This window comes from Aquarana catesbeiana, linkage group LG03 (assembly GCF_042186555.1).
Source record: "Aquarana catesbeiana isolate 2022-GZ linkage group LG03, ASM4218655v1, whole genome shotgun sequence".
Lineage (NCBI taxonomy): Eukaryota > Metazoa > Chordata > Amphibia > Anura > Ranidae > Aquarana > Aquarana catesbeiana.
The window spans coordinates 132158700-132183054 of NC_133326.1; the positions used below are offsets into that span (position 1 = coordinate 132158700).

The 24355-nt window shown below is 41.3% G+C and overlaps 1 protein-coding gene across 1 annotated transcript in view; it reads left to right on the forward strand.

Moving 5' to 3' along the window:
• The window catches only part of LMF2 (lipase maturation factor 2), a 40099-nt gene extending 25360 nt beyond the window's left edge, over positions 1-14739 (forward strand). Inside the window, exons 9-14 of the mRNA XM_073619260.1 lie at positions 1755-1851; positions 3980-4162; positions 6305-6473; positions 8978-9089; positions 10539-10647; positions 13816-14739. Coding sequence (XP_073475361.1) covers positions 1755-1851; positions 3980-4162; positions 6305-6473; positions 8978-9089; positions 10539-10647; positions 13816-14130 — 985 coding nt within the window. The 3' untranslated portion in view covers positions 14131-14739. The remainder of the gene's footprint in view (positions 1-1754; positions 1852-3979; positions 4163-6304; positions 6474-8977; positions 9090-10538; positions 10648-13815) is intronic.
• The last annotated feature ends 9616 nt before the right edge of the window (positions 14740-24355 follow it).

Here is a 24355-nt window from a genome sequence, read left to right on the forward strand (position 1 = left end):
CCTGTCCTAAGGAAGTGTGTTCCAGCACGAAGATGGCACCGGTTGAACGCATGGTGTCTGCTCAGGTGCCTGACACTGCCGCTAGGAGCACCCTAAGGGTCAAACCATCCTTAGAGTCAGCAGGGAGAATGGGAACCCCGTGAGGTTCGCTGTTGGCGGCCCAGTGTCTAAGGTGGGAGGAGCCAATGGCATGTGACATGGCTCTGTTTGCTTTTGTCACTGGTAACATGAATAATCTAAGCTCACTTGAGAGTGTGGTGCGGGTTAATGGGCAGGAGGTTGTAGCACTTCTTGACTCGGAGAGTGGGTTTGCCCTGCTCCGATCAGACAGGTTTCAGGGAAATCTGATGCCCAAGAAAGATTGGAGTGGTCTCTGTACATGGGGTTGTCGAGGACTATCCAATGGCTCAAGTAACCCTGTCCAGAACCGCAGGAACTGCAACACTGAGAGTTGGGGTGATCCCAGGGTTATCCCATGATTTGCTAATTGGGCGGGACTGCCCCCTATTTTGGGACTTGTGTGAACAAAAGTTCAAAGGTTCAGGGGCCTCCCCTAAAAAGGAGAAACCCCCATGTGAAGTGTTAAAAACTGTATTGCAGGAGGTAAACGGTAAGGAAATCTGTCAGCTGTGTGAACCTGCCGGAGCTGACCTAGATCCCCTGGAGGTGATTGTAGGATTGGAGGCAGAGAGTTCTCCCTCTGGGCCTGACTTGTCATATCTTGGGGGTTCCCGAAGTAATTTGTTGCTCAGAGGAAAGACTCCCTTTTGATCCCTGCCAGGGAACAAGTCACATTGTTGAGTGGTGAGCCACAGCATCCTGTGAAAGATATGCGCTCTCCCCGAGTTGCTGTGCATTATACTCCATGCTACAGGGTAGCCAAAAATCACAACGTGCTTAAACATGGGCATAAACTATTAGCGGGGACCCAGAGGGGCGTTGCCAACCGGTCTGCCAGGGTCAGAGTCTAAACCTGGGTAACAAGTGCTAGTGGTTGAGCCTACTGTGGAGAGCAGGTGTCTCTCGCGGAGGGACAGGAACCCTCTGAGATAGTAGAAAAGGTTGGCGCTGCTCTCAGTGGTAACGAAGGTAGAATCTGTGCTGGTGACTTTTTACATCCGATGCTATCAGACGACCACATTGAGGACTGCCTGGTTAAATTCGAAAACATGGTATAATTTTAAAAGGTGCCCCAGGTGCATAAAGACTTGGATGAGCGAGTTTGGGGTGGAGGAACTTGACTGGCCTGCACAGAGTCCTGACCTCAACCAAATCGAACACCTTTGAGATGAATTAGAGTGAAGACTGTGAGCCAGGCCTTCTCATCCAACATCAGTGCCTGACCTCACAAATGCTCTTCTTGAAGAATGGTCAAATATTTCCATAGACATACTCCTAAACCTTGTGAACAGCCTTCCCAGAAGAGTTGTAGCTGTTATAGCTGCAAAGGGTGGGCCAACTCAATATTGAACCCTACGGACTAAGACTGGAATGCCATTAAAGTTCGTGTGCATATAAAGGCAGGTGTCCCAATACTCTTGACAATATAGCGTATATGAGTTTTCCTCTGACATACACAAGTTTTTGGAGATTCTGGTGGATTATTGTATCCTCCCTAAGCAGATCATTTCTGGGTAGACTAGGCTTTTAGTAAGGCAAATTACTTTTGCTATGCTTTTTGTATAGTCTCCATATAATAGACCAGATATGTCTTTTTTAATCCTTGTTTCTTTTTTTTTTTTTTTTTTTATCAGGAGTGCATCTGTTCGTGGTATTTTCTGGAAGTTTTGGGCAACGATGCAATGGGTCATTTTCTCTTTTGCAGCAGTTGGCATGTTTGCTGTCAGCTTGGTAAGATACTATAAATTTAATAAATTGCCTCCAGCTAGTACAACCTCACTTTTCTATCAAAAGAATAAAGTGGGTTTCCGTTTTTAATCTGGGTTCTAAATTGTGTTATAGAAAACAGATGCTAGTAATTTTATTAAGAGCAGTTTTGCTTGAAAACGCTTTCAAAAGTAGAGTAATGCATGGGCCATAATCAGTCGTGTTAATAAAGTAATCTTTCTGCCCAGCAGCTTGGCTGACCCCCTTCATGTTATAGCCCTTGCCCCTTGAGATTCCATTCACACCCAAGTGTTTTGTGAATGCACCCAAATTTTACATTTTTGCACGTGTTTCTGAAATGCGTAAAAACAGCTTGTCATGCTTGCGGTGCCATTATTAATGGCACCCTAAATGTGGCAAGCTGACGCACATTAAAGTGGTTGTAAACCCACAGGGGGAAAAAAAAAGACAAAGGCATAATGAGCTAGTATGATTAGCATACTAGCTCATTATGAAAAACTTTACTTAGATCGAAGCCCCCGCAGCGGGCCCGCTGTGGCCGGCGACATATCTCCCGGAGTTAAGGCCTCGTACATTCCAGAACAAGACTTTAAGTGGGGTCATTTGGGCATCATGGTGAATATCTGACAGGATTGGAACAGCCTTAAAGGCATATAGAATTTGCACAGTACATCAGCATTTCTGATAAGGAATGCAACTATCCATGCATCTTTTGTTGGGTAGACTTCTCCCTCTAGTGGCGAGAGAGCAACATTACATGTCTTACAGTTAGTAGACAAATCATCATAGACACTTAGAAAATACAAAAAAAAAACAGAAAAAGAACTTGGAGTCTAACCAGTCACTCCGAAACCCTCCCCCCACCCCGCACCAAACTATGCAAGTTTAGGAGGTATTCACCGAACCTACAGCTAAGCCTTATTATAGGCTTACCTGTAGGTAAAAGTGGTGTGTAAGGGTTTACAACCACTTTAAAATTTGCATATAAAGCGTGTCGCTTGCAGTGCCATTCGTTGTTAGTGGAACCTCAAACACATCAAGTAGAAGCGCATTAAAATGCTCGACAAACCATGTGCAAAGCTCAGCACTCAGGACTATGAGAGCTACTGCGATGTGTGTGTGTGTGTATATAGCAGCCTGTTTCGATCAATGGGCTGCCCTATGCCTGTGGTGAAAAATGCATAAATAAATGGACAAAAACGCTGCACAGTTTAGTGCACATTCTCAAAATGTCAAGGGATGAATGCAGCAAGTAGTGAGCATCAGTTTTCATGCCCAAACAAACTGGTGCAGTTGCCTTTGTCTGCCAAAGACTGTCAGGAGAAAAGCCCAGCCTTGAAATTACTGTATTTATTGGCGTATAACACTTTTTCACCATGAAAATAGAGTGCAAATAGCGTGTGCGTGTTATACGCCAATACTTCAATTTTAGCTGCCTCAGAGGGGACAAGGAGGGGGGCAGGACGAGCGCCGTCAGATTGAGAATCTCCTGTTTACTTGGTGGTCTCTGTAATAGGAAGTCCTGTCTCCTGGGCCGCCATTGGACCAGTGTTCTGTCTATCATAGGAGATTGTCACTGTATGTAATCTGTCGGCGCTCGTCCTGCCCCCCTCCTTGTCCCCTCTATGCTGCAGATAGGCATCGATCAGACTGCACTGATGGCAATGGTGAGGCTGCAGATGGGCACTGACTCTTATTTTGCTTTAAAGTTCCTTATTTAAAATTTAGGGTTTTTTTTCCTGAAACTTCCCTCTTAAAATGAATGTGCGTGTTATACGCCGATAAATACGGTATCGTTTATTTTTTTTATGATAGTTAATATAGGTGTTCTACATGTTTCTGCCATGGCAACAATGCTTTTGCACTTTTTGAGTGAAATTGTCTTGCACTAAAATAGTTGGCATTTACTTTGCAGTATTAGCAAGCACGGAACCTTAATTTCTAATTCTAGTCCAAACTGTGTTTGCATATTGCCTGGAAACTCCCTGGATAACGTCCTTAGATTTTCATGCATTGAAATATTCTCCCAGCCCATGTATTCGCTCGTCATGTAGAAAGTGGGACTTACATGCTAAATATAGTGATCTTTCAGCAGGATTCAACCAGTTCTTAACCCTTTTTTTTTTTCCAGGTACCCTACACATATATCGATTTTGAGTCCAATGGTCAGCTCTGGCCATCTATTCATCGTTTGTTCAATAAAGTGGACAAATACCAGCTGGTGAACTCTTATGGCTTGTTTAGAAGAATGACTGGTGTTGGTGGCCGACCTGAAGTTGTTGTAGAAGGAAGTTATGACAAAGAGACTTGGACGGTAAATCTGGATTTTGGTTTTTAAAAAAATAAGGTATTTTATGATAGGGGTGCTAGAAATTTGTTTCAGAAGCCTCTAAAACTAGCCATACACCTTCAAATCTTTATTTGATATTCCAACATATGGTATTCTGACCTACAATAAGATTTGGTGAGCCTTATAGGCAAGGAAAACCTCGTTTGTGTGGAAAACACCTTCACAGGCACATCCAGGTTCCATGTCAAAACATTTATTAATGGAAGGCGTGGGTAAAGAATTCCCTGTTCTGGAAAGGACTCCCTCTTTGATCACTCTTCCAGTAAAGTGAAAGTTGACTCAATCCAAGACAAATGTTGATAAGCAAGTAACACCATAAAGTGTACCAAAACTTTATTTTTAATTTTTGGATAGGGTTTTTGTTGCAGTCTTTTTCCCTGCATTAGGAAGATTCACCTGCCCCTACTGTATTTGTGCTGTTAACTATTTTCACCGTTAAAGCAGACCTTCAGTAATTTTTTCATCTTTCCATCTATTATATCTTCTGTCCTTGTTTTTAACTTTGGATAGTAAAACTTTTTTTCTGCCAGGAACTACCTTATACAGCCCACTTCCTCTTTCTTGTCTGGTAATAAGTCTAGGCTTATGACATCATCCACAGCTCTCTGTCTCACTCTTGTGAGAGTTTGCCAGGGAGGGGGGATGAATTATAAGAGGGCCAATGAGAGCTGCAGAGCTGGAGGTGTGCCGCTATGTAAATCCAGGAAGTGAACAGGAAGCGGCTGCAGCCAGACGTAGTGGAGGGAGATTTCTGCAGAATAATTGGCAAGTACAGAATCACAATATATATAAAATGATATGCAAAGTGTTTGTAGGGAAGCTTCAAAAAGGCAAAGATGTTTTTATTACAAAAGATGTGAGCAGACTGCAGTTCCTCTTTTAAGTGAAAATTTTTGGTTGTAGTTAATAATGCACTAATTCGAGTGACTGACCAGAAATTGCATCCTGGCCTTCATTTCCTATCCTATAGCCAAAACAGGAAGTGAGAGTAAATCCCTTCAATGTGAGGATATAGATTTTGTGAAATATAACTTGTGAGACCATATTAAAAAGTAAAAATGATATGAAGACCACATCAAAAAATAGTTGTACTTCAAAGTAACAAAATCAAAAAGGTAAATTCAAATATCGCCCTCTAAATTTTTGTTTTGAGTGGACTGGGACACAGTTTAAAGTAGTTGTAAAACACTGCTGGTTAAAAAAAAAAACACACCTGTAAGGCAATTGCATAATGTGCTAGTATGCATCGCCCGCAGGCTGTCACTACTGAGAGGGCTGACATCTTCCCCTGGTCTTTCTTCCGGGTTCACGTGCCCCAGCTGTGTAATTGGCTGGAGCCACAATGACGTCACTCCTGCGCATGTGCGTGGAAGCCCTCAGTTTCGGCACGAAGCTCTGGCAAGGTATGCCGCATCTTCAGAGCGCATGCACCGGTGATGTCACAGCATCAAGGGTGAATATCTCCTAAATGGTGCACGTTTAGGAGATCTTCATTTTACCTACAGGTAAGCCTTATTATAGGCTTACCTATAGGTAAAAATTACCAAGCGGGCTTTACTACTTCTTTAAAGCTGGACTTTGGCATAAGCAAATATTGTCCAAATACAAGAGTCATATGTCCTTGCCTGAATCTTGGTGTGCTTTGTGTATTTCTTCCCAGTAATCAGTGTGAAACCTTGCCTCTGAGCAAGAACTTCCTGTAATAAAGACCAGTCACTGCTGCACTTTCACCTTGCAGGGTGACCAGTGATTGGCCTTGTATACACCCCCTGTAGTTTTCTGCAGGCAGTTCATAGGAAGAGGACCTGCTAGGTCCAGTTCACAGCTCTGCCTTCTGCTCAGGCTGTGCACAGTACAGTGATGATTTCACCACTATTTCTAGCAAGGCCGTGATCAGTTTGTAAAGGCATTCTGTGCATATTGAGTGGATTTATATCCTTTTGTGACTATTGAGGAATATCATTGAACCAAAGCTTTTGTGCCCAGAGTTCATCTTTAATACTTCAATGCTGGAATGATAAAAGGTGAAGAATTAGAATTGTTGGACTGCTCAGACTAGCTTTGTCTTATTTATGCAACTTTTTGTAATACCTAATCTTCCCACAGGAAATAGAATTCATGTATAAGCCAGGAAATATAAGTGCAGCTCCTCCGATCCTCACTCCTCACCAGCCTCGCTTGGACTGGCAGATGTGGTTTGCAGCTCTTGGACCTCACTCGCAGAGTCCGTGGTTTACCAGCTTTGTTCATCGACTTCTACAAGGAAACAAGGATGGTAAGCTATAGAGAACACTAGGTGAAGTTGATGGTTTCCAGAACATCCGTAATGCATGTCCTTTTTTGAGGTGTCTTTGTAGACTCCTGGCCAAAAGCTACCTGTGTCTCTTTATTGGCACTTTTACAATTTGCTAACTGGTTTTCTGAAGTTCGCAGGATACCTGACACTTCTGGTAGTGTCAATCTGCTGGGTCTTCTGCAGCTTTCACTTGGTTCTTCCCTCTGACACGTCACCGCAGTGGTGCAACATTAGTGGAAGGAACTAATGAGAGCTGCAGCAGACCTAAGAAATACACTCCCTTAACCACTTCCCGCTCAGCCTATAGCAGAATGACGGCCAGGAAGTGGTTGTTATCTTGACTGGGCGTTGTTTGATGTCCAGCAGGATAAGCCGTGACCGGTGGTGTGCCAGTCTGACACACTGCATCTCCGATCTAGGTATCACGTGATCAGCTGTATCCAATTGCAGCTGATCAGAATGTAAACAGGAAAAGCCATGTATTTTCTTTTCCTCTACTCACGCTGACAGACGCGAGTAGAGGAGAGCCGAAAAGCTGCTCTCCTGTCAGGGGGGTGTGCACTGAATTTCAGTGCAGAACCACCAGGGATACCTACCCATGACCACCAGGTAAGCCCACCAGGGATGGCAATCGTTGCCTATTAGGGATGGCATCAGTGATGCCTGCTGCCGCATATCAGTGCCACCTCATCAATGCCCGTCAGTCCAGCCTCATCAGTGAAGGAAAAAACTTGCTTATTTACAAAGTTTTGTAACAAACAACTTTTTTTTTTTTGTAGCGCAAAAAATAAAAACCCCAGAGGTGATCAAATACCACCAAAAGAAGGCTGTGGGTAAAAATTTTGTTAGAGTACAGCGTCGCATGAGCACGCAATTGTCATTCAAAATGTGAGAGCGCTGAAAATTGGTCTGGCCAGGAAGGTGTACAAGTGCCCTGTATTAAAGTGGTTAAGCATCTAATTCCCAGCAGATTTGAGGGACCTGTTCTAGTGGTCAGAGCAGTGTTTTATGCCAGGGCGACTGGGAGGGAAGGTAGGTACTTTTAGAGGTGACTTCTGTTTATAATTTTTTTTTTTTTTTAAACCAAGGTTGCGTTAACATATGCTTTAAAGCCCATATCTGGAATGCTTCTGATTTCAACAGTTGACAGCTGTTTCTCAAAATCCACATGTTTGAGTGTAACTAAAGGCAAACCTTTTTAGTTTTGGATAGAGTGCAGAGAGATTAGAACCCCTGACAGGTTTTCTTTGCAGTCTGTGACCCTGTTATCCACTTCATTTATTGGGATACAGCACTGCGTTACTTTAACTGACAATTGCGCGGTCGCGCAACACTGTGCCCAAATAACACCCGTGGTTTTTTTTTTTCCTACAAATGGCTTTCTTTTGGAGGTATTTGATCACCTCTTGGGAAAATAAAAAAATATATAATTTTTTTTTTTTTTTTTTTCTTTCTGCTATAAACAATACCCAATAAAAAAAATCGAATTTCTTCGTCAATATATATTCTGCTACAAATCCCAATATGCGTATATTGATTTGTGAAAAAGTTATAGCATCTACAAACTGTGGTGGATATCTATCTCATTTATATTACATATTTTTTTTTTTCGTTCTACTAGTAATTTGTGGTGATCAGCGACTTATAGTGGGACTGCGATATTGCGGCGGAGAAATTGGACACGTGGCACTAATATAGCTAACAGTGCTAAAAAGTATGCACTGGCAGGGATGGGGTTAACATCAGGGGCGATCAAAGGTTAACAGTGTTCCCTGGGAGTGCTTTCTAACTGGGGGGGGGGGGAGGGTTGTATACTGTGGGAAGGCAGAGATTGGTGTTTGCTTGGCAGAAACACAAGATCACTGCCTTCCCTTGTCGCAGAACAGCAGTCTGCCTATTTCCCAAACGATCGACTGGTCCACGCAGACATCTGGCTGATGGGCTCCTGCTGTGTCCAATCACAGCGAGAGCAGGTCGCCGGCAGCGCATGCGTGCCCCAGGCCCAGAAGTGCCAGATCACGTACCTAGTACGTGATCTGGCGCAGAGTGGCCACCCTGCCACAGTATATGTGCGTGGGGCAGTCAGGAAGAGGTTTAGGAGATTCACCTTCCCTAAGTGACCTGTCCGTTTTCACTTTCAATAATTGTAAAAATAAAATCACAAATTTCTGGTTGTCCCCAGAAAAGTAATAGAGAGGAAATCTTCCAGTGGAACGCTAGATCCGGTGACCTGGGGGTCCTAGGGAATACCCTTAATTTGCAGGGATTTCCTCTCACTTCCTGTTTGGCTATGAGACAGAAAGTGAAGGGAAATCTCCCTTATGGGACACAGATGGCGGAAAAAACCCTACAACCCTTTGCTCTATCCAAAATGAGGGGGGGAAAAAAGGTTTTTGTCTATAGTTCTACTTTAAGATGGAAATAGCATGTTTAAGTCTGGAAGAAATAAATGTATTATGTTTTTCATTGATTTTCATTTGCAGTGGTGCATTTGGTGCAGAATGACGAGTCGCTGTATCCTTTCAATGCCCGCCCCCCTCATTATATAAGAGCACAACTCTTCAAGTATTGGTTTACAGAGAATGGTCAAACAGGGTAAGGATTACATTTGGAACTGTCTGTATCAAATTGTTGCCATATACATATACATATATTGCAGATCACTATGGTGAATAAGCATGGACAGAAAGCATCTATAGATATCAGTCACCGATCTGACTTTCAGTGAGCTGTACTTATTTAGAACAGTTTACCTTTAGAACCACTTTAAATTTGCTTTTGTGCTTGATCAAGCAGTGATATGGCTGTCAAAAGCCAATCGGGCGTGCAAGTCCCTGGGGAGGCTCTTGTGCACATCTCTGGATCGAGAAGGGGGCTCAGGTAAGTATTAGGGGGGCTGCTGCACACAGAAGGTTTTTTTACCTTCATGCATAGACTGCATGAGGGTAAAAAACCTTGTGCTTTTGCAACCGCGTGTTCGACACAGGGTCATGTCTTCCCCCTGATGAAGACACGTGACCCTGTGTTGAACACGCATAGGGGAGGGGCCAGGACGGAGCACGGAGCCTTTCTCTCCACTGAGATGCGATGCACAGCTTATCCCTCCTGACAGGCAAACTTTGGAGACTGTTATTAGATTGCTGCACTCACGCACCTTGCAAATGTGAGTACCCTAATGTGGGGAGCTTTTATCCCAATAAACATTTATAAACGATATCACACTATCCAGTTTTTTCTTTTCCTTTTATTCCTAACTGTGGAGTTGGTGCTGAAAACTGTATCTGGATTCCATCGCTGAGCCGTGGGATGGCTCATAAGCGTGTTTAGACTCATTCTCACAGCTGAGTCGCATGCTCTGAGGTGAGCGGCTGTCCCCGGGGGGTCACTGGATGGCACTTGAACATGGAGTTCTAAGCACTAAGATTAATGCACACACGTTGGATTATTTATGAACTGTTTTATGGACTTTATGTGCATTTCTTTCATAAATTGGACTTTAATAACCATGTATCACATCTTGGATTTGATGTATTGTATTTTTGTACTTATCACTGTGATATATTTATATATTTTTTACACAGTAAATTTCAGATTATATAAATAACAATTTTTCATTCATTATATATACAGTTAGTAGTAGTTTAGTCATCGCTACTCTTATTTTAATGGTATACATCTAGTATATTATTTACACATTGCGCCTTAAAATCACATATATATATATATATATATATATATATATATATATATATATATATATATATATATATATATATATATATATATATATATATATATAATATAATATATATTCTCCTTTGTGCCTTGCTGTGGCTGGATAAGCCGCTTTATGTGGTATTTTCAGTGTACCTCATATGCATTAATAATCTCCAGATTGATATTTTCACCTTAGAGCAGCGTATTTGTTAGATTATTTTTATAGGCTATGGTTTAGTTGTTCTTTACTAGTCTCTGGACAATGGAATACTCTTTTCAGTCATGTAGCTGTTCACTATTAATTCACATTTCTGCTCCTTTTGCCAGACAAGCGGCCAGTCATTGGTGGCGCCGACGTCATATTGAGGAGTTTTTCCCTACTGTGTTCATCGGAGACCCTACCTTGGAATCCCTGTTGAACCAGCATGGACTCAAGGTATGTGTGGCAAATTAAGCTTCTTAAGGCTGGGTGAGAGAATAATTTGAATGAAGATTAGTATTAGTAGGCAATTATCGTTTGAGGATTGTAACATGTTATTAGAAGGATCAACAGCATCTCTGGACAAGTCTTCAATATATACATTTTATGTGGGCTTTAAAAAATGAAAACTCCCTGCATGAAACCATATTGGAAATAGTTAACAAACATTAGTAGGGGGTCACCTTTGTAAATGGTTAAGTATTTGCCACACTAAGCAACATAATTTCTAATTGAATATATGGTTAACACTTCTGATTAACAGCACTAGGGTCATTGGTTCAAATCCCAGTCTGCAAAGGAAAATCGCCAGGTGAGAAACTCCAGGCACAATAAATAGTATGAGACTCTTCACACAGATGCAAGCCCCGACTTGCCTACCTTAGAAAACTGAATGCAGGAAGAAGTTAGCTGCATACCGACGTGATTGAAGTCCCGTTTATTGAATGTTCCATGCAAACAATGACACACACCACAGTTGCAGTATCCGGAACAGAGGTGGACTCGTTTCGCACAGCTACACTGTGCTTACTCATCACCTGATCAGTAAGCACAGTGTAGCTGTGTGAAACTAGTCCACCTCTGTTCCGGTTACTGCAACTGTGGTGTGTGTCATTGTTTGCATGGAACATTCAATAAATGGACTTCAATCACATAGGTGTGCAGCCAATTTCTTCCTTCATTCAAATCCCAGTCTGCCTGGAGTTTGCATGTTCTCCCTGTGCCTATGTGCATTTCCTTCAGATATTCTGGTTTCTTTCCACACTCCAAAGACATGATGGTCAGTTTTATTGGCTCCTGTTTAATTTGCCCTCGTATGTGTATGCATGAATGTGAGTTGGGGACCTTAGACTGTAAGCTCCTTGAGTGCAGGGACTGATGTGAATGTTTAATATATGTAAAGCGCTGCATATTGAAGGTGCTATATAAGTGCCTGTAGTAAATAATAAAATACATTTCCTGCATCAGATATGCTTAGAGATAAGCTAAATGTTCAGATGGATCTAAACGTATAGCTTGCGAGACTCTGTGGCAAGATAATCCCCACTAAAGTTTCAAGCTCCTTCTGATGTATTGTCTGTAATGGTCTATAAAGAGAAAAAAAGGGGTCGAGTTGTCCTCCCCATTGTGTAGATAGATAGGGATCTAGAGATAGAGATATAGAGAGAGAGAGATATAATCTCTATGAGAGAGAGAGCGATATCTCTATTATCTCTCTATATATCCTGGTAGTTCCCAAAAAAATCTTTTTTAAGTAGCCTGACTAAATGTTCTAGTTCTGAAATGGATATTGATTACAAAGCAAGTGAAATCATGGTTGCAGAGAAGTGTTTAATGGAGTACTTTCATAATTACAATGTCAAAAAAAGCCTTAATGAGCATTTTAGGTTTATCTCATCATCCTGTGTTCTTGATTTCTGGAGATCCAGGAGTATACTTTCCCTGCCCGAATTCTAGCTCTTGATGCCACTGTATTGACCAGTTGACTGCCTGCTGTCTTTCAGCACAAATATCAGTTAAGAAAGCCCTAGCTTCTTCCAGCGTGGCATAATTCTAAACTGAAGATGGAAGAAAACTGAATACTAGTGAAAAGCTACCTAGAGCACTGGTGCATTGCTGTATGCCAGTTTTATGGCATTAAGACTTGTAAAAGGTTTCTCCCCATTTCATTTGCTGCTACGCAGTTCTAGTGGTGTGAGCAGTTATACGCGTGGGGTAAAGTATTGCTAGGCTTCTGTTTTTGTGGTAAAGAGCATCTTCTATATTTCTACATTTACAGAAGCCGTACATGATGCAATATACTTGCAGCCTACGACTTTGGTCACATTGGTACTTTTTCCCGGTTAGTGGCAGTTGTCTTGACATACAGAACAATATAGTTTTGTTATTTAGTAAATCGCATTGAAAGACATGCAGAGCAAAAAAAGCAAATAAAAGTCACACATTTTTAAACTATCCAGGTTGGCTAGAATTAGCTCCTGCAAAAATTACACGTTTACAGCTTTTACCATAAGGAACTCTTTCCATATGTGGAGGTTAAACCTCTCTTCCTCCAGTCACTTGTCTCTTGCAATCTTAAAGTGAACAACTGAATCTGCTGTATGTATTTATACATGATGGAGATCATATCCCCCTTTCTTTCCAAGATAGAGTACATTAATTTGGTAACCTTTGCTGAGGTCTTCCATGCCCCTTTTTCATTTTTCAGCTCTCTCTCTCCAGCTTTGCAACATCTACTTTAACTTTTGCTCTGTACAAGACTGTGACTCTCTTTAAAGAGGTTGTAATCCTCCCTGCAGTACTTGTACCTATAGGTAAGCCTAGAATAAGGCTTACCTATAGGTACTGTAAATATCTCCTAAACTTGTGCCGTTTAGCAGATGTATAATGTGCCGATGATCGGCACATGTGCTCTGAAGGAACGGCCGCCCATGCCATTTAGTATTTTGCAAAGGAGGGGAAAACCTTCCCCTTCATTCTTTCTTTTTTTTTTTTTTTTTTTTCCCCTGCAACCATAAGTTGGTGGCGCGGGGGGAGCAATTCAGGCCGGGAGAGCACCGTGATTAGTGCTAGAGGCTTTCTCTGGCAATAATCGCATGAAAAATCCAGCAGGCTAGTTGATCAATCGATCAACTTGGGTACAATCAGCCTGCCCATACACGATTCATATCTTGTCCGGTTGCTGCTGAACCGGCCGAGATTCAAACTGTCTATGGCTGGCTTTAGTCTCTGCCTTTTTCACTGTAAAAGCAGTTTATTTGCATTACATACTGTTATCAAGTCTATGATCTAGCAAGAAACCAGCACTTCTCCATTGATTCACCCAGTACTACTGCTCCTAGGTATTATGATGCTTGCGTGGTTTTTAACTGTAAGGTGCATAAAGTAATGTTAAATATTTTGCAATAATATTTAATCCGTTTACCACTTGAGCAGTGTACCCAGATCAGCTTGTAAAATTGTCCTATAAAATTCTGCCCTTTTGCTGTACAATGCATTGTATGCTTGATTTTCTTTACATTTTCTATGTCTATCCTGCAAGCTAACATTGTATTACAGTATGGTGTGAACTCCTAGTTCAGAGGTTTGATGGTAGTTTTTGTTTTTTTTTTGTTTTTCTTCCAGGACAAGCCACCTCCTCGTCGTTCACTGGACGCCCCCCTTCCATCCACACTTAAGCTTATTCGTGAATTCTTATGCCCTTATCCAGCACCATTACTATTGTACTCCCTTTTTATTGCCATAATTGCTATTAATTCCCTACAAGCTTTATTTGGGGGAGGAAGCAAACCAGCAGCCTCCAAGCATCGGAGCCATTCAAAATCACATAACGAGTCGCATAAAAAGAAGCAAAAGGTTAGCAGTGCACACGGTGATTCTGGTGCTTCAGGCTCAGGAGATACAGGCCACAGCAGCAAGAAGCGTGAAAAGAGCTCATGAATAGGCAGAAGCCTAAGACTGACCTATCATCAAGCACTACCGTCCACAGTACTAGGATGTGGGTCTGTACGGTTATACACTGGTGGGTTTTAATTATGTTGGGCATGCTCTTTTTGCATTTTTTTACAGGCATTTGTCTATTCCTTTTAGACCATCACCAAGGGATGAATTCATAACCACTGATCAATGAATTTTATATGCATTTCTTGCCCATAGTTTTCAGTTTTGTTTTTATATTTTTGCTTTTACAAATATATAAGATGATCTGGACACCAAACCACATATGTTACAGCCAGTACCATCTTGTGTTGTCTTAAACATTTTGGATATAAAATGTAAAAAAAAACATTTTGGCTGATAAGCTGTATATATTGAAGACTGGCTGTAGCATCCTAATTTATTATCAATGGTTAAAAAAAAAAAAAAAAAAATTGAAGATTGCTTTATGTATGTCTTGTTCTTTTCCTGTCCAGAACTGACAAGTTGCATGCTTTAGTCACACTTTTATTTTATACATCCATTATTACATGAGTGTCCTTTACAGCTAGTCTGTGAAATGTGATGATGCAAAACTACCAAAATCCAACTGTATTAAAGTGCCTTATTGGATGTGTGAATCTCTTATCTGAAGCCATATGTGCCTTATTGCTTTTGTATATATAATTGGTGGAATTTTCTAGGTAAGGGGGAGGTTGTCTCTATTATTGTACATTTCTGTATGGATCAAGTACGGTAAGTCCAGGCCAATTTAAAAACTAAAAAGAAACTGCAGTTTAGTCTCTTTAGGATGTGGAATAGAAACTAATTTGTTTTCATCTATATTTTTTCCTATGTAATTGTATGATACAGAATTGAACTCTTTATTATAAACTTGTACATGTCCTATCAGCCGCTAAAAAGATGCAATATTTTGGGGTTGATTTGCTAAAGGCAAATCCAGTTTGCACTGCAAGTGCACTCTAAGTGCAGTCGCTTTAGATCTGAGGGGAAGCTCTGATTTTTTTCATCCAATCATGTACAAGCAAAAATGCTGTTTTTTTGTTTTTTTTTTTGTTTTTTGTTTTTTTGTTTTGTTTTCCTTGCATGTCCCCCTCAGATCTACAGCAACTGCACTTCCAAGTGCACTTGTAGTGCAAAGTGGATTTGCCTTTAGTAAATAAACCCCCCAGTGTTACCTTTTAGTAAAGTTGAGTTTCCCAGTCTCTAAAGTGTCTCGGTTTTGTGACTGCATGTTCAGAATGCAAGACAGGTCTCCTATCTCCATACGGTCTTTCTAGTGGTGGGCCAAGAGAAAAGCATGTTCATAGCAAAGCAAGGCATGACCCCTAACCAGAGTATGCTGCTAGAATAGTAGTTGTCTTTGGCAAAGGTAACCCATTATAGTGGCATAGTTTTTAAGGCAGCAGGTACAGCAAGTTTAAGTAAATCAATTGTGAAAGTGCAGTTATATCTTAAATAATTGCAGTTTATTAACAGAGCTCAGTTTTACTGCTATGTTTATGACCAAAAGCTAAATGTTCACAGATTGGGTAATATCAGATACGTGGAAATTATTCCTTATTGTCTTTACATTTTAATAAGTTCAAACCTGATTAATCATTGTATCATAGGAGACGCAGTGAGAGGCCCGCTAGCCTAAAAGGATAAGGGCACTTTTTACTGATCACTGTATTAAATGTATTCAACTGGCATAGTTCTCACTTTACCCACCCTGAACGCAGACGTTTTCACTGGGGAGAAACCTTATACCATTCACAGTCTAGTTTGACTGGCTTTGCCATTCAGAGAAGAGAGCTAAAGTGAACCTGTATATTTAATGTGTCAAATTTTATTTCTTGCCTAAGAATGAACACCACAACATATCCTGATAATAAATATAATGGCCAGAAAAGTCTCTTCTGTGCTCATCACTTGGTTACTAGGCTCTGACTTTATCTAAATTCGTAACAAAGGCCTGATGTCTGCCATCCCATTTACTAATAAGAGTGCCTTAGTGACCAATAAGGACATGATTAATGGGCAGTGGAATGGCAGGTGGTGGCGCTTACCCGTCAAATCTATTGAGTAATGCGCAAGTTACAAATTAAAAGCAAAACGGAGGAGCGTAAAGATGCTTTTTTTTGTCTGTTACGCTAATAGCAGGTATATTGTTGTGTTTGCCCCTAGCTGTTTCCCATGTCACAATACGATTTTACAATCTACTTTATATTTACCAGCAGCTATGTAGTGTGAGCTTGCTTACCTAAAGTATCGATCGACTTATATCCAATCATGTAGGCCCCGGGACTGCATACTTGTGGCAAATCCAAGGGTCGATGTCAACACGCTTTTGGTCACTTCAGACTGTGTTTTTGCATTCCCATACCAGTCTATTGAAATGCAAGTAGCTTGAAGCTTAGACACACCTGTCAATGAATTGTGAATGATCTCGGCATCCCAAACTAATGCCGTTGGCGCAAGCCCAAAATTTGTCCACAGGCCTTTTAAAGTGGAACAAAACCCACCAATTTAACTGTTTACTAAACAGGTACAATCAATACATGCCATGAATGATAACTGTCACAGGTATGAGTGTGCCTATGTTGGCTTCCAACTGAACTGTCAAGCCTGTGAATGTCTGGTGGCGTAATTGATCACGTGCAGCACCATGGCAACTGCAGATCAGACAGAGGCTAAGATGGCAGCTTCCATGGCTGTAAGGCTGGATTCACACCTATGCATTTTTAGTGCTTTTTGCATTTTGCAGATTTGCACTACAGAACATGTTCCATAGGAAACCATGGTAAATGGACTGTAGTGCAAATCTGCAAAATGCAAAAAGCACTAAAAATGCATAGGTGTGAATCCAGCCTAAAGGATGGGGGGGGGGGGGGGGAGTAGTTCCACTTAAAGCAGATTGTACAATTAGGCTGTGCCATATGTGTCCAACTTTAGACAGAATGTTTACTTTTCAAACTCAAACAGAGTAAAGGTTCACTTTTAATAACTGCTCCAATGTCTAGCTGGGAAAAAAAACAGCCACCAGTCCAGCATTTGTGCAAATTGCCTATTCTTAGTACCAGTTAGTGCAAGTAAAGTATCTGCATAGCTTGTTTTGAACTCCGGTGCTATTTCTTATCTACTGAGAACTAACTTTTTTTTTTTTTTTTTCCCCCCCTCAAATGTTTGTTTTTAAGCTACATGATCACCATGCAAAGGTGTTTCTTTAGAAGCTTTTTGTCTCATTGGATTTTATGCACAATGTGATTTTTGTATTTTGTAATAAAGCTTTATCTGCATATCTGCTTCATTGATTATAAACACATAACACAGACTCTATACATGAAATCTTGTGTGAGTGATATAAACATTCAACGGAGCAATGACTGCAGTGTTCAAAGCATGTTTGTTTTTATAGATATGTTGCCCAGTTCAGAGCAAAGCAATAGTTTTGGTAGCTAATTGGACAAGGTGGTGATGTCACGATCTCTATCTAGTCCAATCAGAGAACACCTTGTATTTCTTGAAAAATACAAGTCATTCTTGTAATGGGGGCAGTGCTGAGTGATTGCAGGACCTGAAAGATCAAAGCAATACCACCACCAGTAGTAGTTGTAGCAGCTACTTCAGTGATTGTCACCTACCCCAGCAGTGTCTCAGATATGAGATCTGCATACTTCCAATGGTTAATGCACTTAGGCATTAAAGATCATACCTAGACTCAGTGGCGTTTGTAAGGAGTGGCTATTAAGGCTGGAGCCCCGAATCTGGGCCTATAGCCCCAAGTCCAGGGCTGGCCCTATCATGAGTGTCCTGGGCTGCCTGACACATCGCTGTCTGCACTCCGTGCTTCACTGACATCCAGAGAAGGGAGATGAGTGTGAGAGCGAGTCTCCTCCTTGCTCTGCCCATATCATAGAGTCGGAAGGAAGTTTCTCACACTGAGCTCCTAAGCAGGTGAGTGCAGACCATGGGGGAGGGGGAAAACTGTATACACCAGCCATTCTATATACCCTAGCCTCTCTGTATGTAACAATCCGCATCTGGTGGCAGGTGACGTGACAAGCTCTCTGGGGACCCCGATGTAAGGGGGAGGCTCTCTGGGGACCCTGATGAAAGATGGATAGATCTATCTGTATGTATATTATATACATGTGTATGCCCACCCAAGCGTATGACTTTCTTTACTTCGCTGCTATGGTCTCTAGCCCCAGATCTTTTGTAGACCTAGCAACGCCCCTGCCTAGACTTCAACTTTAAAGCATCTTAAAGCAATGTCGCATGCTCCTTCCTCCTTACATGGAAGTATTTATTTTTGTCACTCCTGCCAGCTCTACAGAGCAAGAGAGTGAGGGAAAGGCGAGTATGTGCTGCAGACGTACCAAACTTTAAAGTGAACCTGTTGCCTATATGGGCAATGCAGTAGGATTATTTTCACTTGACAAATGTGCAGCTTAAAGGGTATCTAAACCCAAACCCCTAAAGGGTTAGTTCACATTTACCAAAAGACTCCCTATGCATGGAAAGTATAAAAAAAAAAAAAAACACGTCAACTTTGACTAAATTGAATAATGCCCTTTCTATAGCATAGTATAGCAAGGTATTAGTCAAAGTTGCAGTTTGGTTTTTTTATCTACCAATCCCCCTTAAGATGCCAAGCAGTTTTTTGTAAAGGCAAACTAACTTGAAACCAAATATTTTGTTACAAATGTTCATATAATGTAAAAAAAAAAAAAAAAAGTTTACTTTTTTTTTTTTTTTTCTTGGTCCTGCTTTTAAATTTTGAATTATACCAGTGAGTTGTTTTGCAGGTACTTCCTTATCTAGAGTGACAGTACTTAAATCAGCTGTGGTGTTGTCACTCTCTCCTGCGCTCTTGAGTCATTCCAATGAATAGTGTGCAGATATGTTCGTTGTAGTCACTGTAGTAAAATTTGATGCTGCTGCTTGAGTGCATGCACAACTACAGTGGGGGGGGGGGGGGGGTATTTGCTCCCTTGCTGATTTTGTACGTTTGCCCACTGACAAATGAGCAGTCTATAATTTTTAATGGTAGGTTTATTTTAACGGTGAGAGACAGAATAACAAAAAAAAAAAAAAAACATAAAAATGCATTTTAAGAAGGTTATAAATTGATTTGCTTTTTAATGAGTGAAATAAGTATTTGACCCCTTCGTAAAACATGACTTGGTGGCAAAACCCTTGTTGGCAATCAGAGGTCAGACATTTCTTGTAGTTTGCCACCAGATTTGCACACATCTCAGGAGGGATTTTGTCCCACTCCTCTTTGCAGATCCTTTCCAAGTCATTAGGGTTTTGGGGCTGACGTTTGGTAACTCAAACTTTCAGCTGCCCCCACATATTTTCTATGGGATTAAGGTCTGGAGACTGGCTAGGCCATGCCAGGACCTTAATGTGCTTTTTTTTGAGCCACTCCTTTGTTGTCTTGGCCATGTGTTTTGGGTCATTTGTCATACTGGAATACCCATCCACAACCCATTTTCAATGCCCTGGCTGAGGGAAGGAGGTTCTCGCCTAAGATTTGATGGTACATGCCCCCGTCCATTGTCCCTTTTGATGCTGTGAAGTTGTGCTGTCCCCTTAGCAGAAAAACACCCCCAAAGCATAATGTTTCCACCTCTGTTTGACGGTGGGGATGGTGTTCTTGCGGTCATAGACAGCATAACCCCCCCCCCCAACACGGCGTGTTGAGTTAATGCCAAAGAGCTTGACTTTGGTCTCATCTGACCACAACACTTTCACCCAGTTCTCCTCTGAATCATTCAGATGTTCATTAGCAAACCTCAGACGGGCCTGTATATGTGCTTTCTTGTGCAGGGGGACCTTGGGGGTGCTGCAGGATTTCAGTCCTTAAAGGCTTAGTGTGTTACCAATTGTTTTCTTGGTGACTATGGTCCCAGCTGCAGTGGTTTTGTGTTTCTTCCATTTGAGAATACTCGCACCAACTCTTGTCACCCTCTCGCCTAGCTGCTTGGCGATGGTCTTGTAGCCCATTCCAGCCTTGTGTAGGTTGACATCCTTGGACAGCTCTTTGGTCTTGGCCATGGTGGAGGGATTGGAATCCAATTGATTGCTTCTGTCTACAGGTATCTTTTATATAGGGAACAAGCTGCGATTAGGAGCACTACCTTAAGACCCCTTTCGCACTAGGGCAGTTTTCAGGCGTTTTATAGTGCTAAAAATAGCTCCTGAATACTGCCTCCCATTCATTTGAATGGGTGGTTTCTCACTGAACGGGGGGGGGGGGCGGTAGAAAAAGTCCTGCAAGCAGCATCTTTGGTGCGTGTTTGGAGTGCTGTAAAAAGCATTCCAAAAACACCCCTGCCCTTTGAAATGAATGGGCAGTGCTTCGAAAGTACAGAAAAACATTTTTTTTTTTTTTCTTTAAGGTCATGTCAAGCACTATGCTTGTGTCCGAAAAGCACTGCAAAAACAAACCGGCTCTTTAGCAGCTGTTTAAGCAGCACTTCAGTGTGAAAGGGGTCTTAAAGTGCTCCTAATCCCAGCTCGTTGCCTGTATAGAAGACACCTGGGAGCCAGAATTCTTGCTGAGTAATAGGGGTTTAAATACTTTTGTTCACTCATTAAAATGCAAATGAATTCATAACTTTTTAAAAATGTGTTTTTGTGGATATTTTTGTTATTCTGTCCCTCACTGTTAAAATAAACCTACCATTAATATTATAGACTAATAATTTCTTTGTCAGTGGGCAAACAAAATCCGCATGGGGTCAAATCATTTTTTCCCCTCACTGTACAAGATGTTTCCACAAAGCGTCTATAATGGGGTGTCCAACCTTTTAGCCTTCCTGGGCCACATTGGAAGAAGAGGAATTGTCTTGGGCCACACATACAATAAGGATAGCTGATGAGCAGAAAAAGTCAGGCAGATCACAAGTTAACGTTCACTAACATAGATAATGTACCGATCTGGACAATAAAACTGTGTTTTTGTAATGTTTATTGTAAAAGAGGGCAACATAAAACCAGTGCGATACTTGACACTTTAATGAACTAACACATCAATATCTGATTTGATGGATGTAGTAGCAATTCTCAAGGTGCTCATAAGATATTTTTGTTCTAATTTTGCCCTTTGTGCGCTTCACCCATAAAACAGTTGCTTACAAAAACAGGTGATGCTTAAAACTGATGAGTTGAATAAGGTGTGATTGGGAAGAGTGAGATATCTTGGTAAAGACAGAAAGCTGTTATTGACAGACACAGAAACAGGCAGTTTATGAAGGTGCGATCTCGGCACGTCACTGGCAATCTGTGTCAGAATTCACACTCCCCGATTCACCAGCTCAGAGATGGTGCATCTGGGAGAGAAGAGAGCATTCTGAGGTGGAAGAAGGAAAATTGACTTCCTTCTTCCTCGATCAGACCCCATCAAGACAGTAACCATGTACCCCTGCCATGTTTATGTGTGAATATATGCACATACGTACAGTATCTCACAAAAGTGAGTACACCCCTCACATTTTTGTAAATAATTTATTATATCTTTTCATGAGACAACACTGAAGAAATGACATTTTGCTACAATGTAAAGTAGTGAGTGTACAGCTTGTATAACAGTGTACATTTGCTGTCCCCTCAAAATAACTCAACACACAGCCATTAATGTCTAAACTGCTGGCAACACAAGTGAGTACACTCCTAAGTGAAAATGTCCAAATTGGGCCCAATTATCCATTTTCCCTCCCCAGTGTCATGTGACCTGTTAGCGTTACAAGGTCTAAGGTGTGAATGGAGAGCAGGTGTGTTAAATTTGGTGTTATAGCTTTCTCTCTCTCTCATACTGTTCACTGTAAATTCAACATGGCACCTCATGGCAAAGAACTCTCTGAGGATCTAAAAAAAAGAATTGTTGCTCTACATAAAGATGGCCTAGGCTATAAGAAGATTGCCAAGACCCTGAAACTAAGCTGCAGCATTGTGACCAAGACCATATAGTAGTTTAACAGGACAGGTTCCACTCAGAACAGGCCTCACCATGGTCAACCAAAGAATTTGAGTGCACATGCTCAGCATCATATCCAGAGGTTGTCTTTGGGATATAGACATATGAGTGCTACCAGCATTGCTGCAGAGGTTGAAGGGGTGGGGGTCAGCCTTTCAGTGCTCAAACAATACACTGCTTCAAATTGGTCTGCATGGCTGTCGTCCCAGAAGGAAGCCTCTTCCTTCTGGGACGACGACCGGGGGGTCAGCCTTTCAGTGCTCAAACAATACACTGCTTCAAATTGGTCTGCATGGCTGTCGTCCCAGAAGGAAGCCTCTTCTAAAGATGATGCATAAGAAAGCCAACAAACAGTTTGCCGAAGACAAGCAGACTAAGGACATGGTTTACTGGAACCATGTCCTGTGGTCTGATGAGACCAAGATAAACTTATTTGGTTCAGATGGTGTCAAGCGTGTGTGGCGGCAACCAGGTGAAGAGTACAAAGACAAGTGTGTCTTGCCTACAGTCAAGTAGGAGTGTCATGGTCTGGGGCTGCATGAATGCTGCCAGCAATGGGGAGCTACAGTTCATAGAGGGAACCATGAATGCCAACATCATAAAGAAAAAGAGGTTTGGGACTTTATATGAGGCCAGGACACGTCAAGTGCCTCCATCCCTATTGGCAATTTGCATAAAAAGAGTTTGGGACTTTGTGAAGCATACGGCTGTATGCTTCACACAAAGCCCCAAACTCTCTTTTTATGCAAAATGAATGCCAACATGTACTATGACATACTAAAGCAGAGCATGATCCTCTCCCTTCGGAGACTGGGCCGCAGGACAGTATTCCAACATGATAACAACCCCAAACACACCTCCAAGACGTCCACTGCCTTGCTAAAGAAGCTAAATTTTTTGGTACTGTAATCTCGCTATGTCTCACGAGATTACAGAACCAGGGGGCGTTCTGCACTGTTCAAAGTGTTTATAGATCACTTCACTTCTCCAAAAGAGAAGTGATCTACACCGCTTCATAAATAGGTACTCAGAGGAGAGCGATCTCCTCTGTGAATGCCAGAGATCTGAGCAGCGGATGTTTTCCACTGCTTTTCCACTGCTTCCTAAACGGACACCACTGTCAAATGTTTCTTCAGCTGCATGTGTTTGCTAAGTGTAAACCCATTTTTACAAAATTTTTTTTAAAAATCAACATTTTTTAATAAGCATACTATTTTGTGTGGAGCCGCATTAATAGCCATCTTACGCCACAGGTTGGACACCCCTGGTCAATATGATACTTACAGTGCTGAGAAATAAAATGTGAACAAAGCAAAATAAATTGTATTGTTGTTTTATATATATATATATATATATATATATATATATATATATATATATATATATATATATAAATAACATTTCTTTTAGTACACAATCCTCTAGAAAACTAAGTATTATTTTATGAGGTTTTAGTTCTAATTTAAAGGTGGTGTTCTCCAGAAACAAGTCACTTTGTATATATAATTTAGCTTTCATTTTATTTTCATCAGTGTTAGATCAGCAGTGGATAGGAAGTTGAAAGCTGGTTTAGCTTTGAGCTACAGGAAGGTGAATGTTGGCTAGCTTTCAGTCGATGTGATCCCGATTTGATCAGATTTCATACAGAGCACCTCTTGTACTCACACAGGAACCTACCTTACTAAGAAGCAGGCAACTATGACTGGAAGGAAATGTTGAGATGGCTAGGGTCTAGACTGTGTAAGATGTGACATTTATTGCATGGTAGATGGAAAGTCCTTAAAAAAAAATCCTTGAGTGGCTGTGTGTAGACAGTGGAAATGTAAACACCACTCTAAATGTTAGATACACAGACACAGCTGATTATTTTTAACATGACGTTGGTCTTGAGTGTAAACTGTGGCTGAGTGCAAATAAACATGAATGCTTTCTATTTTAATTTACTTGGTGCAATTTCATGTAACCTGTATTAGAAGTGCATTTAAAATAGTTAAAAAAAAAACCTGGGTTGGATTAGTGGAGCTATCTTTAGGAGCAGGTGTAGCGGATCCATGGCCTGCTTCAAGGGAACATGTTAAACTAGCCGACGCTTCTTACATCTGAGGCTGTAGTGCCCAATTTCTAAAAAAAAGGTTCTAGTTAAAATCTCCAGGACTGGGTGACAGGATTAGTTGTGACAGGTTCCCTTTAACATGGCAGGCAATTTTTTTTGTAAAGCTTCTGTTCCCTTATTTTTCTCGTAAAGCTGAGGTAGATATC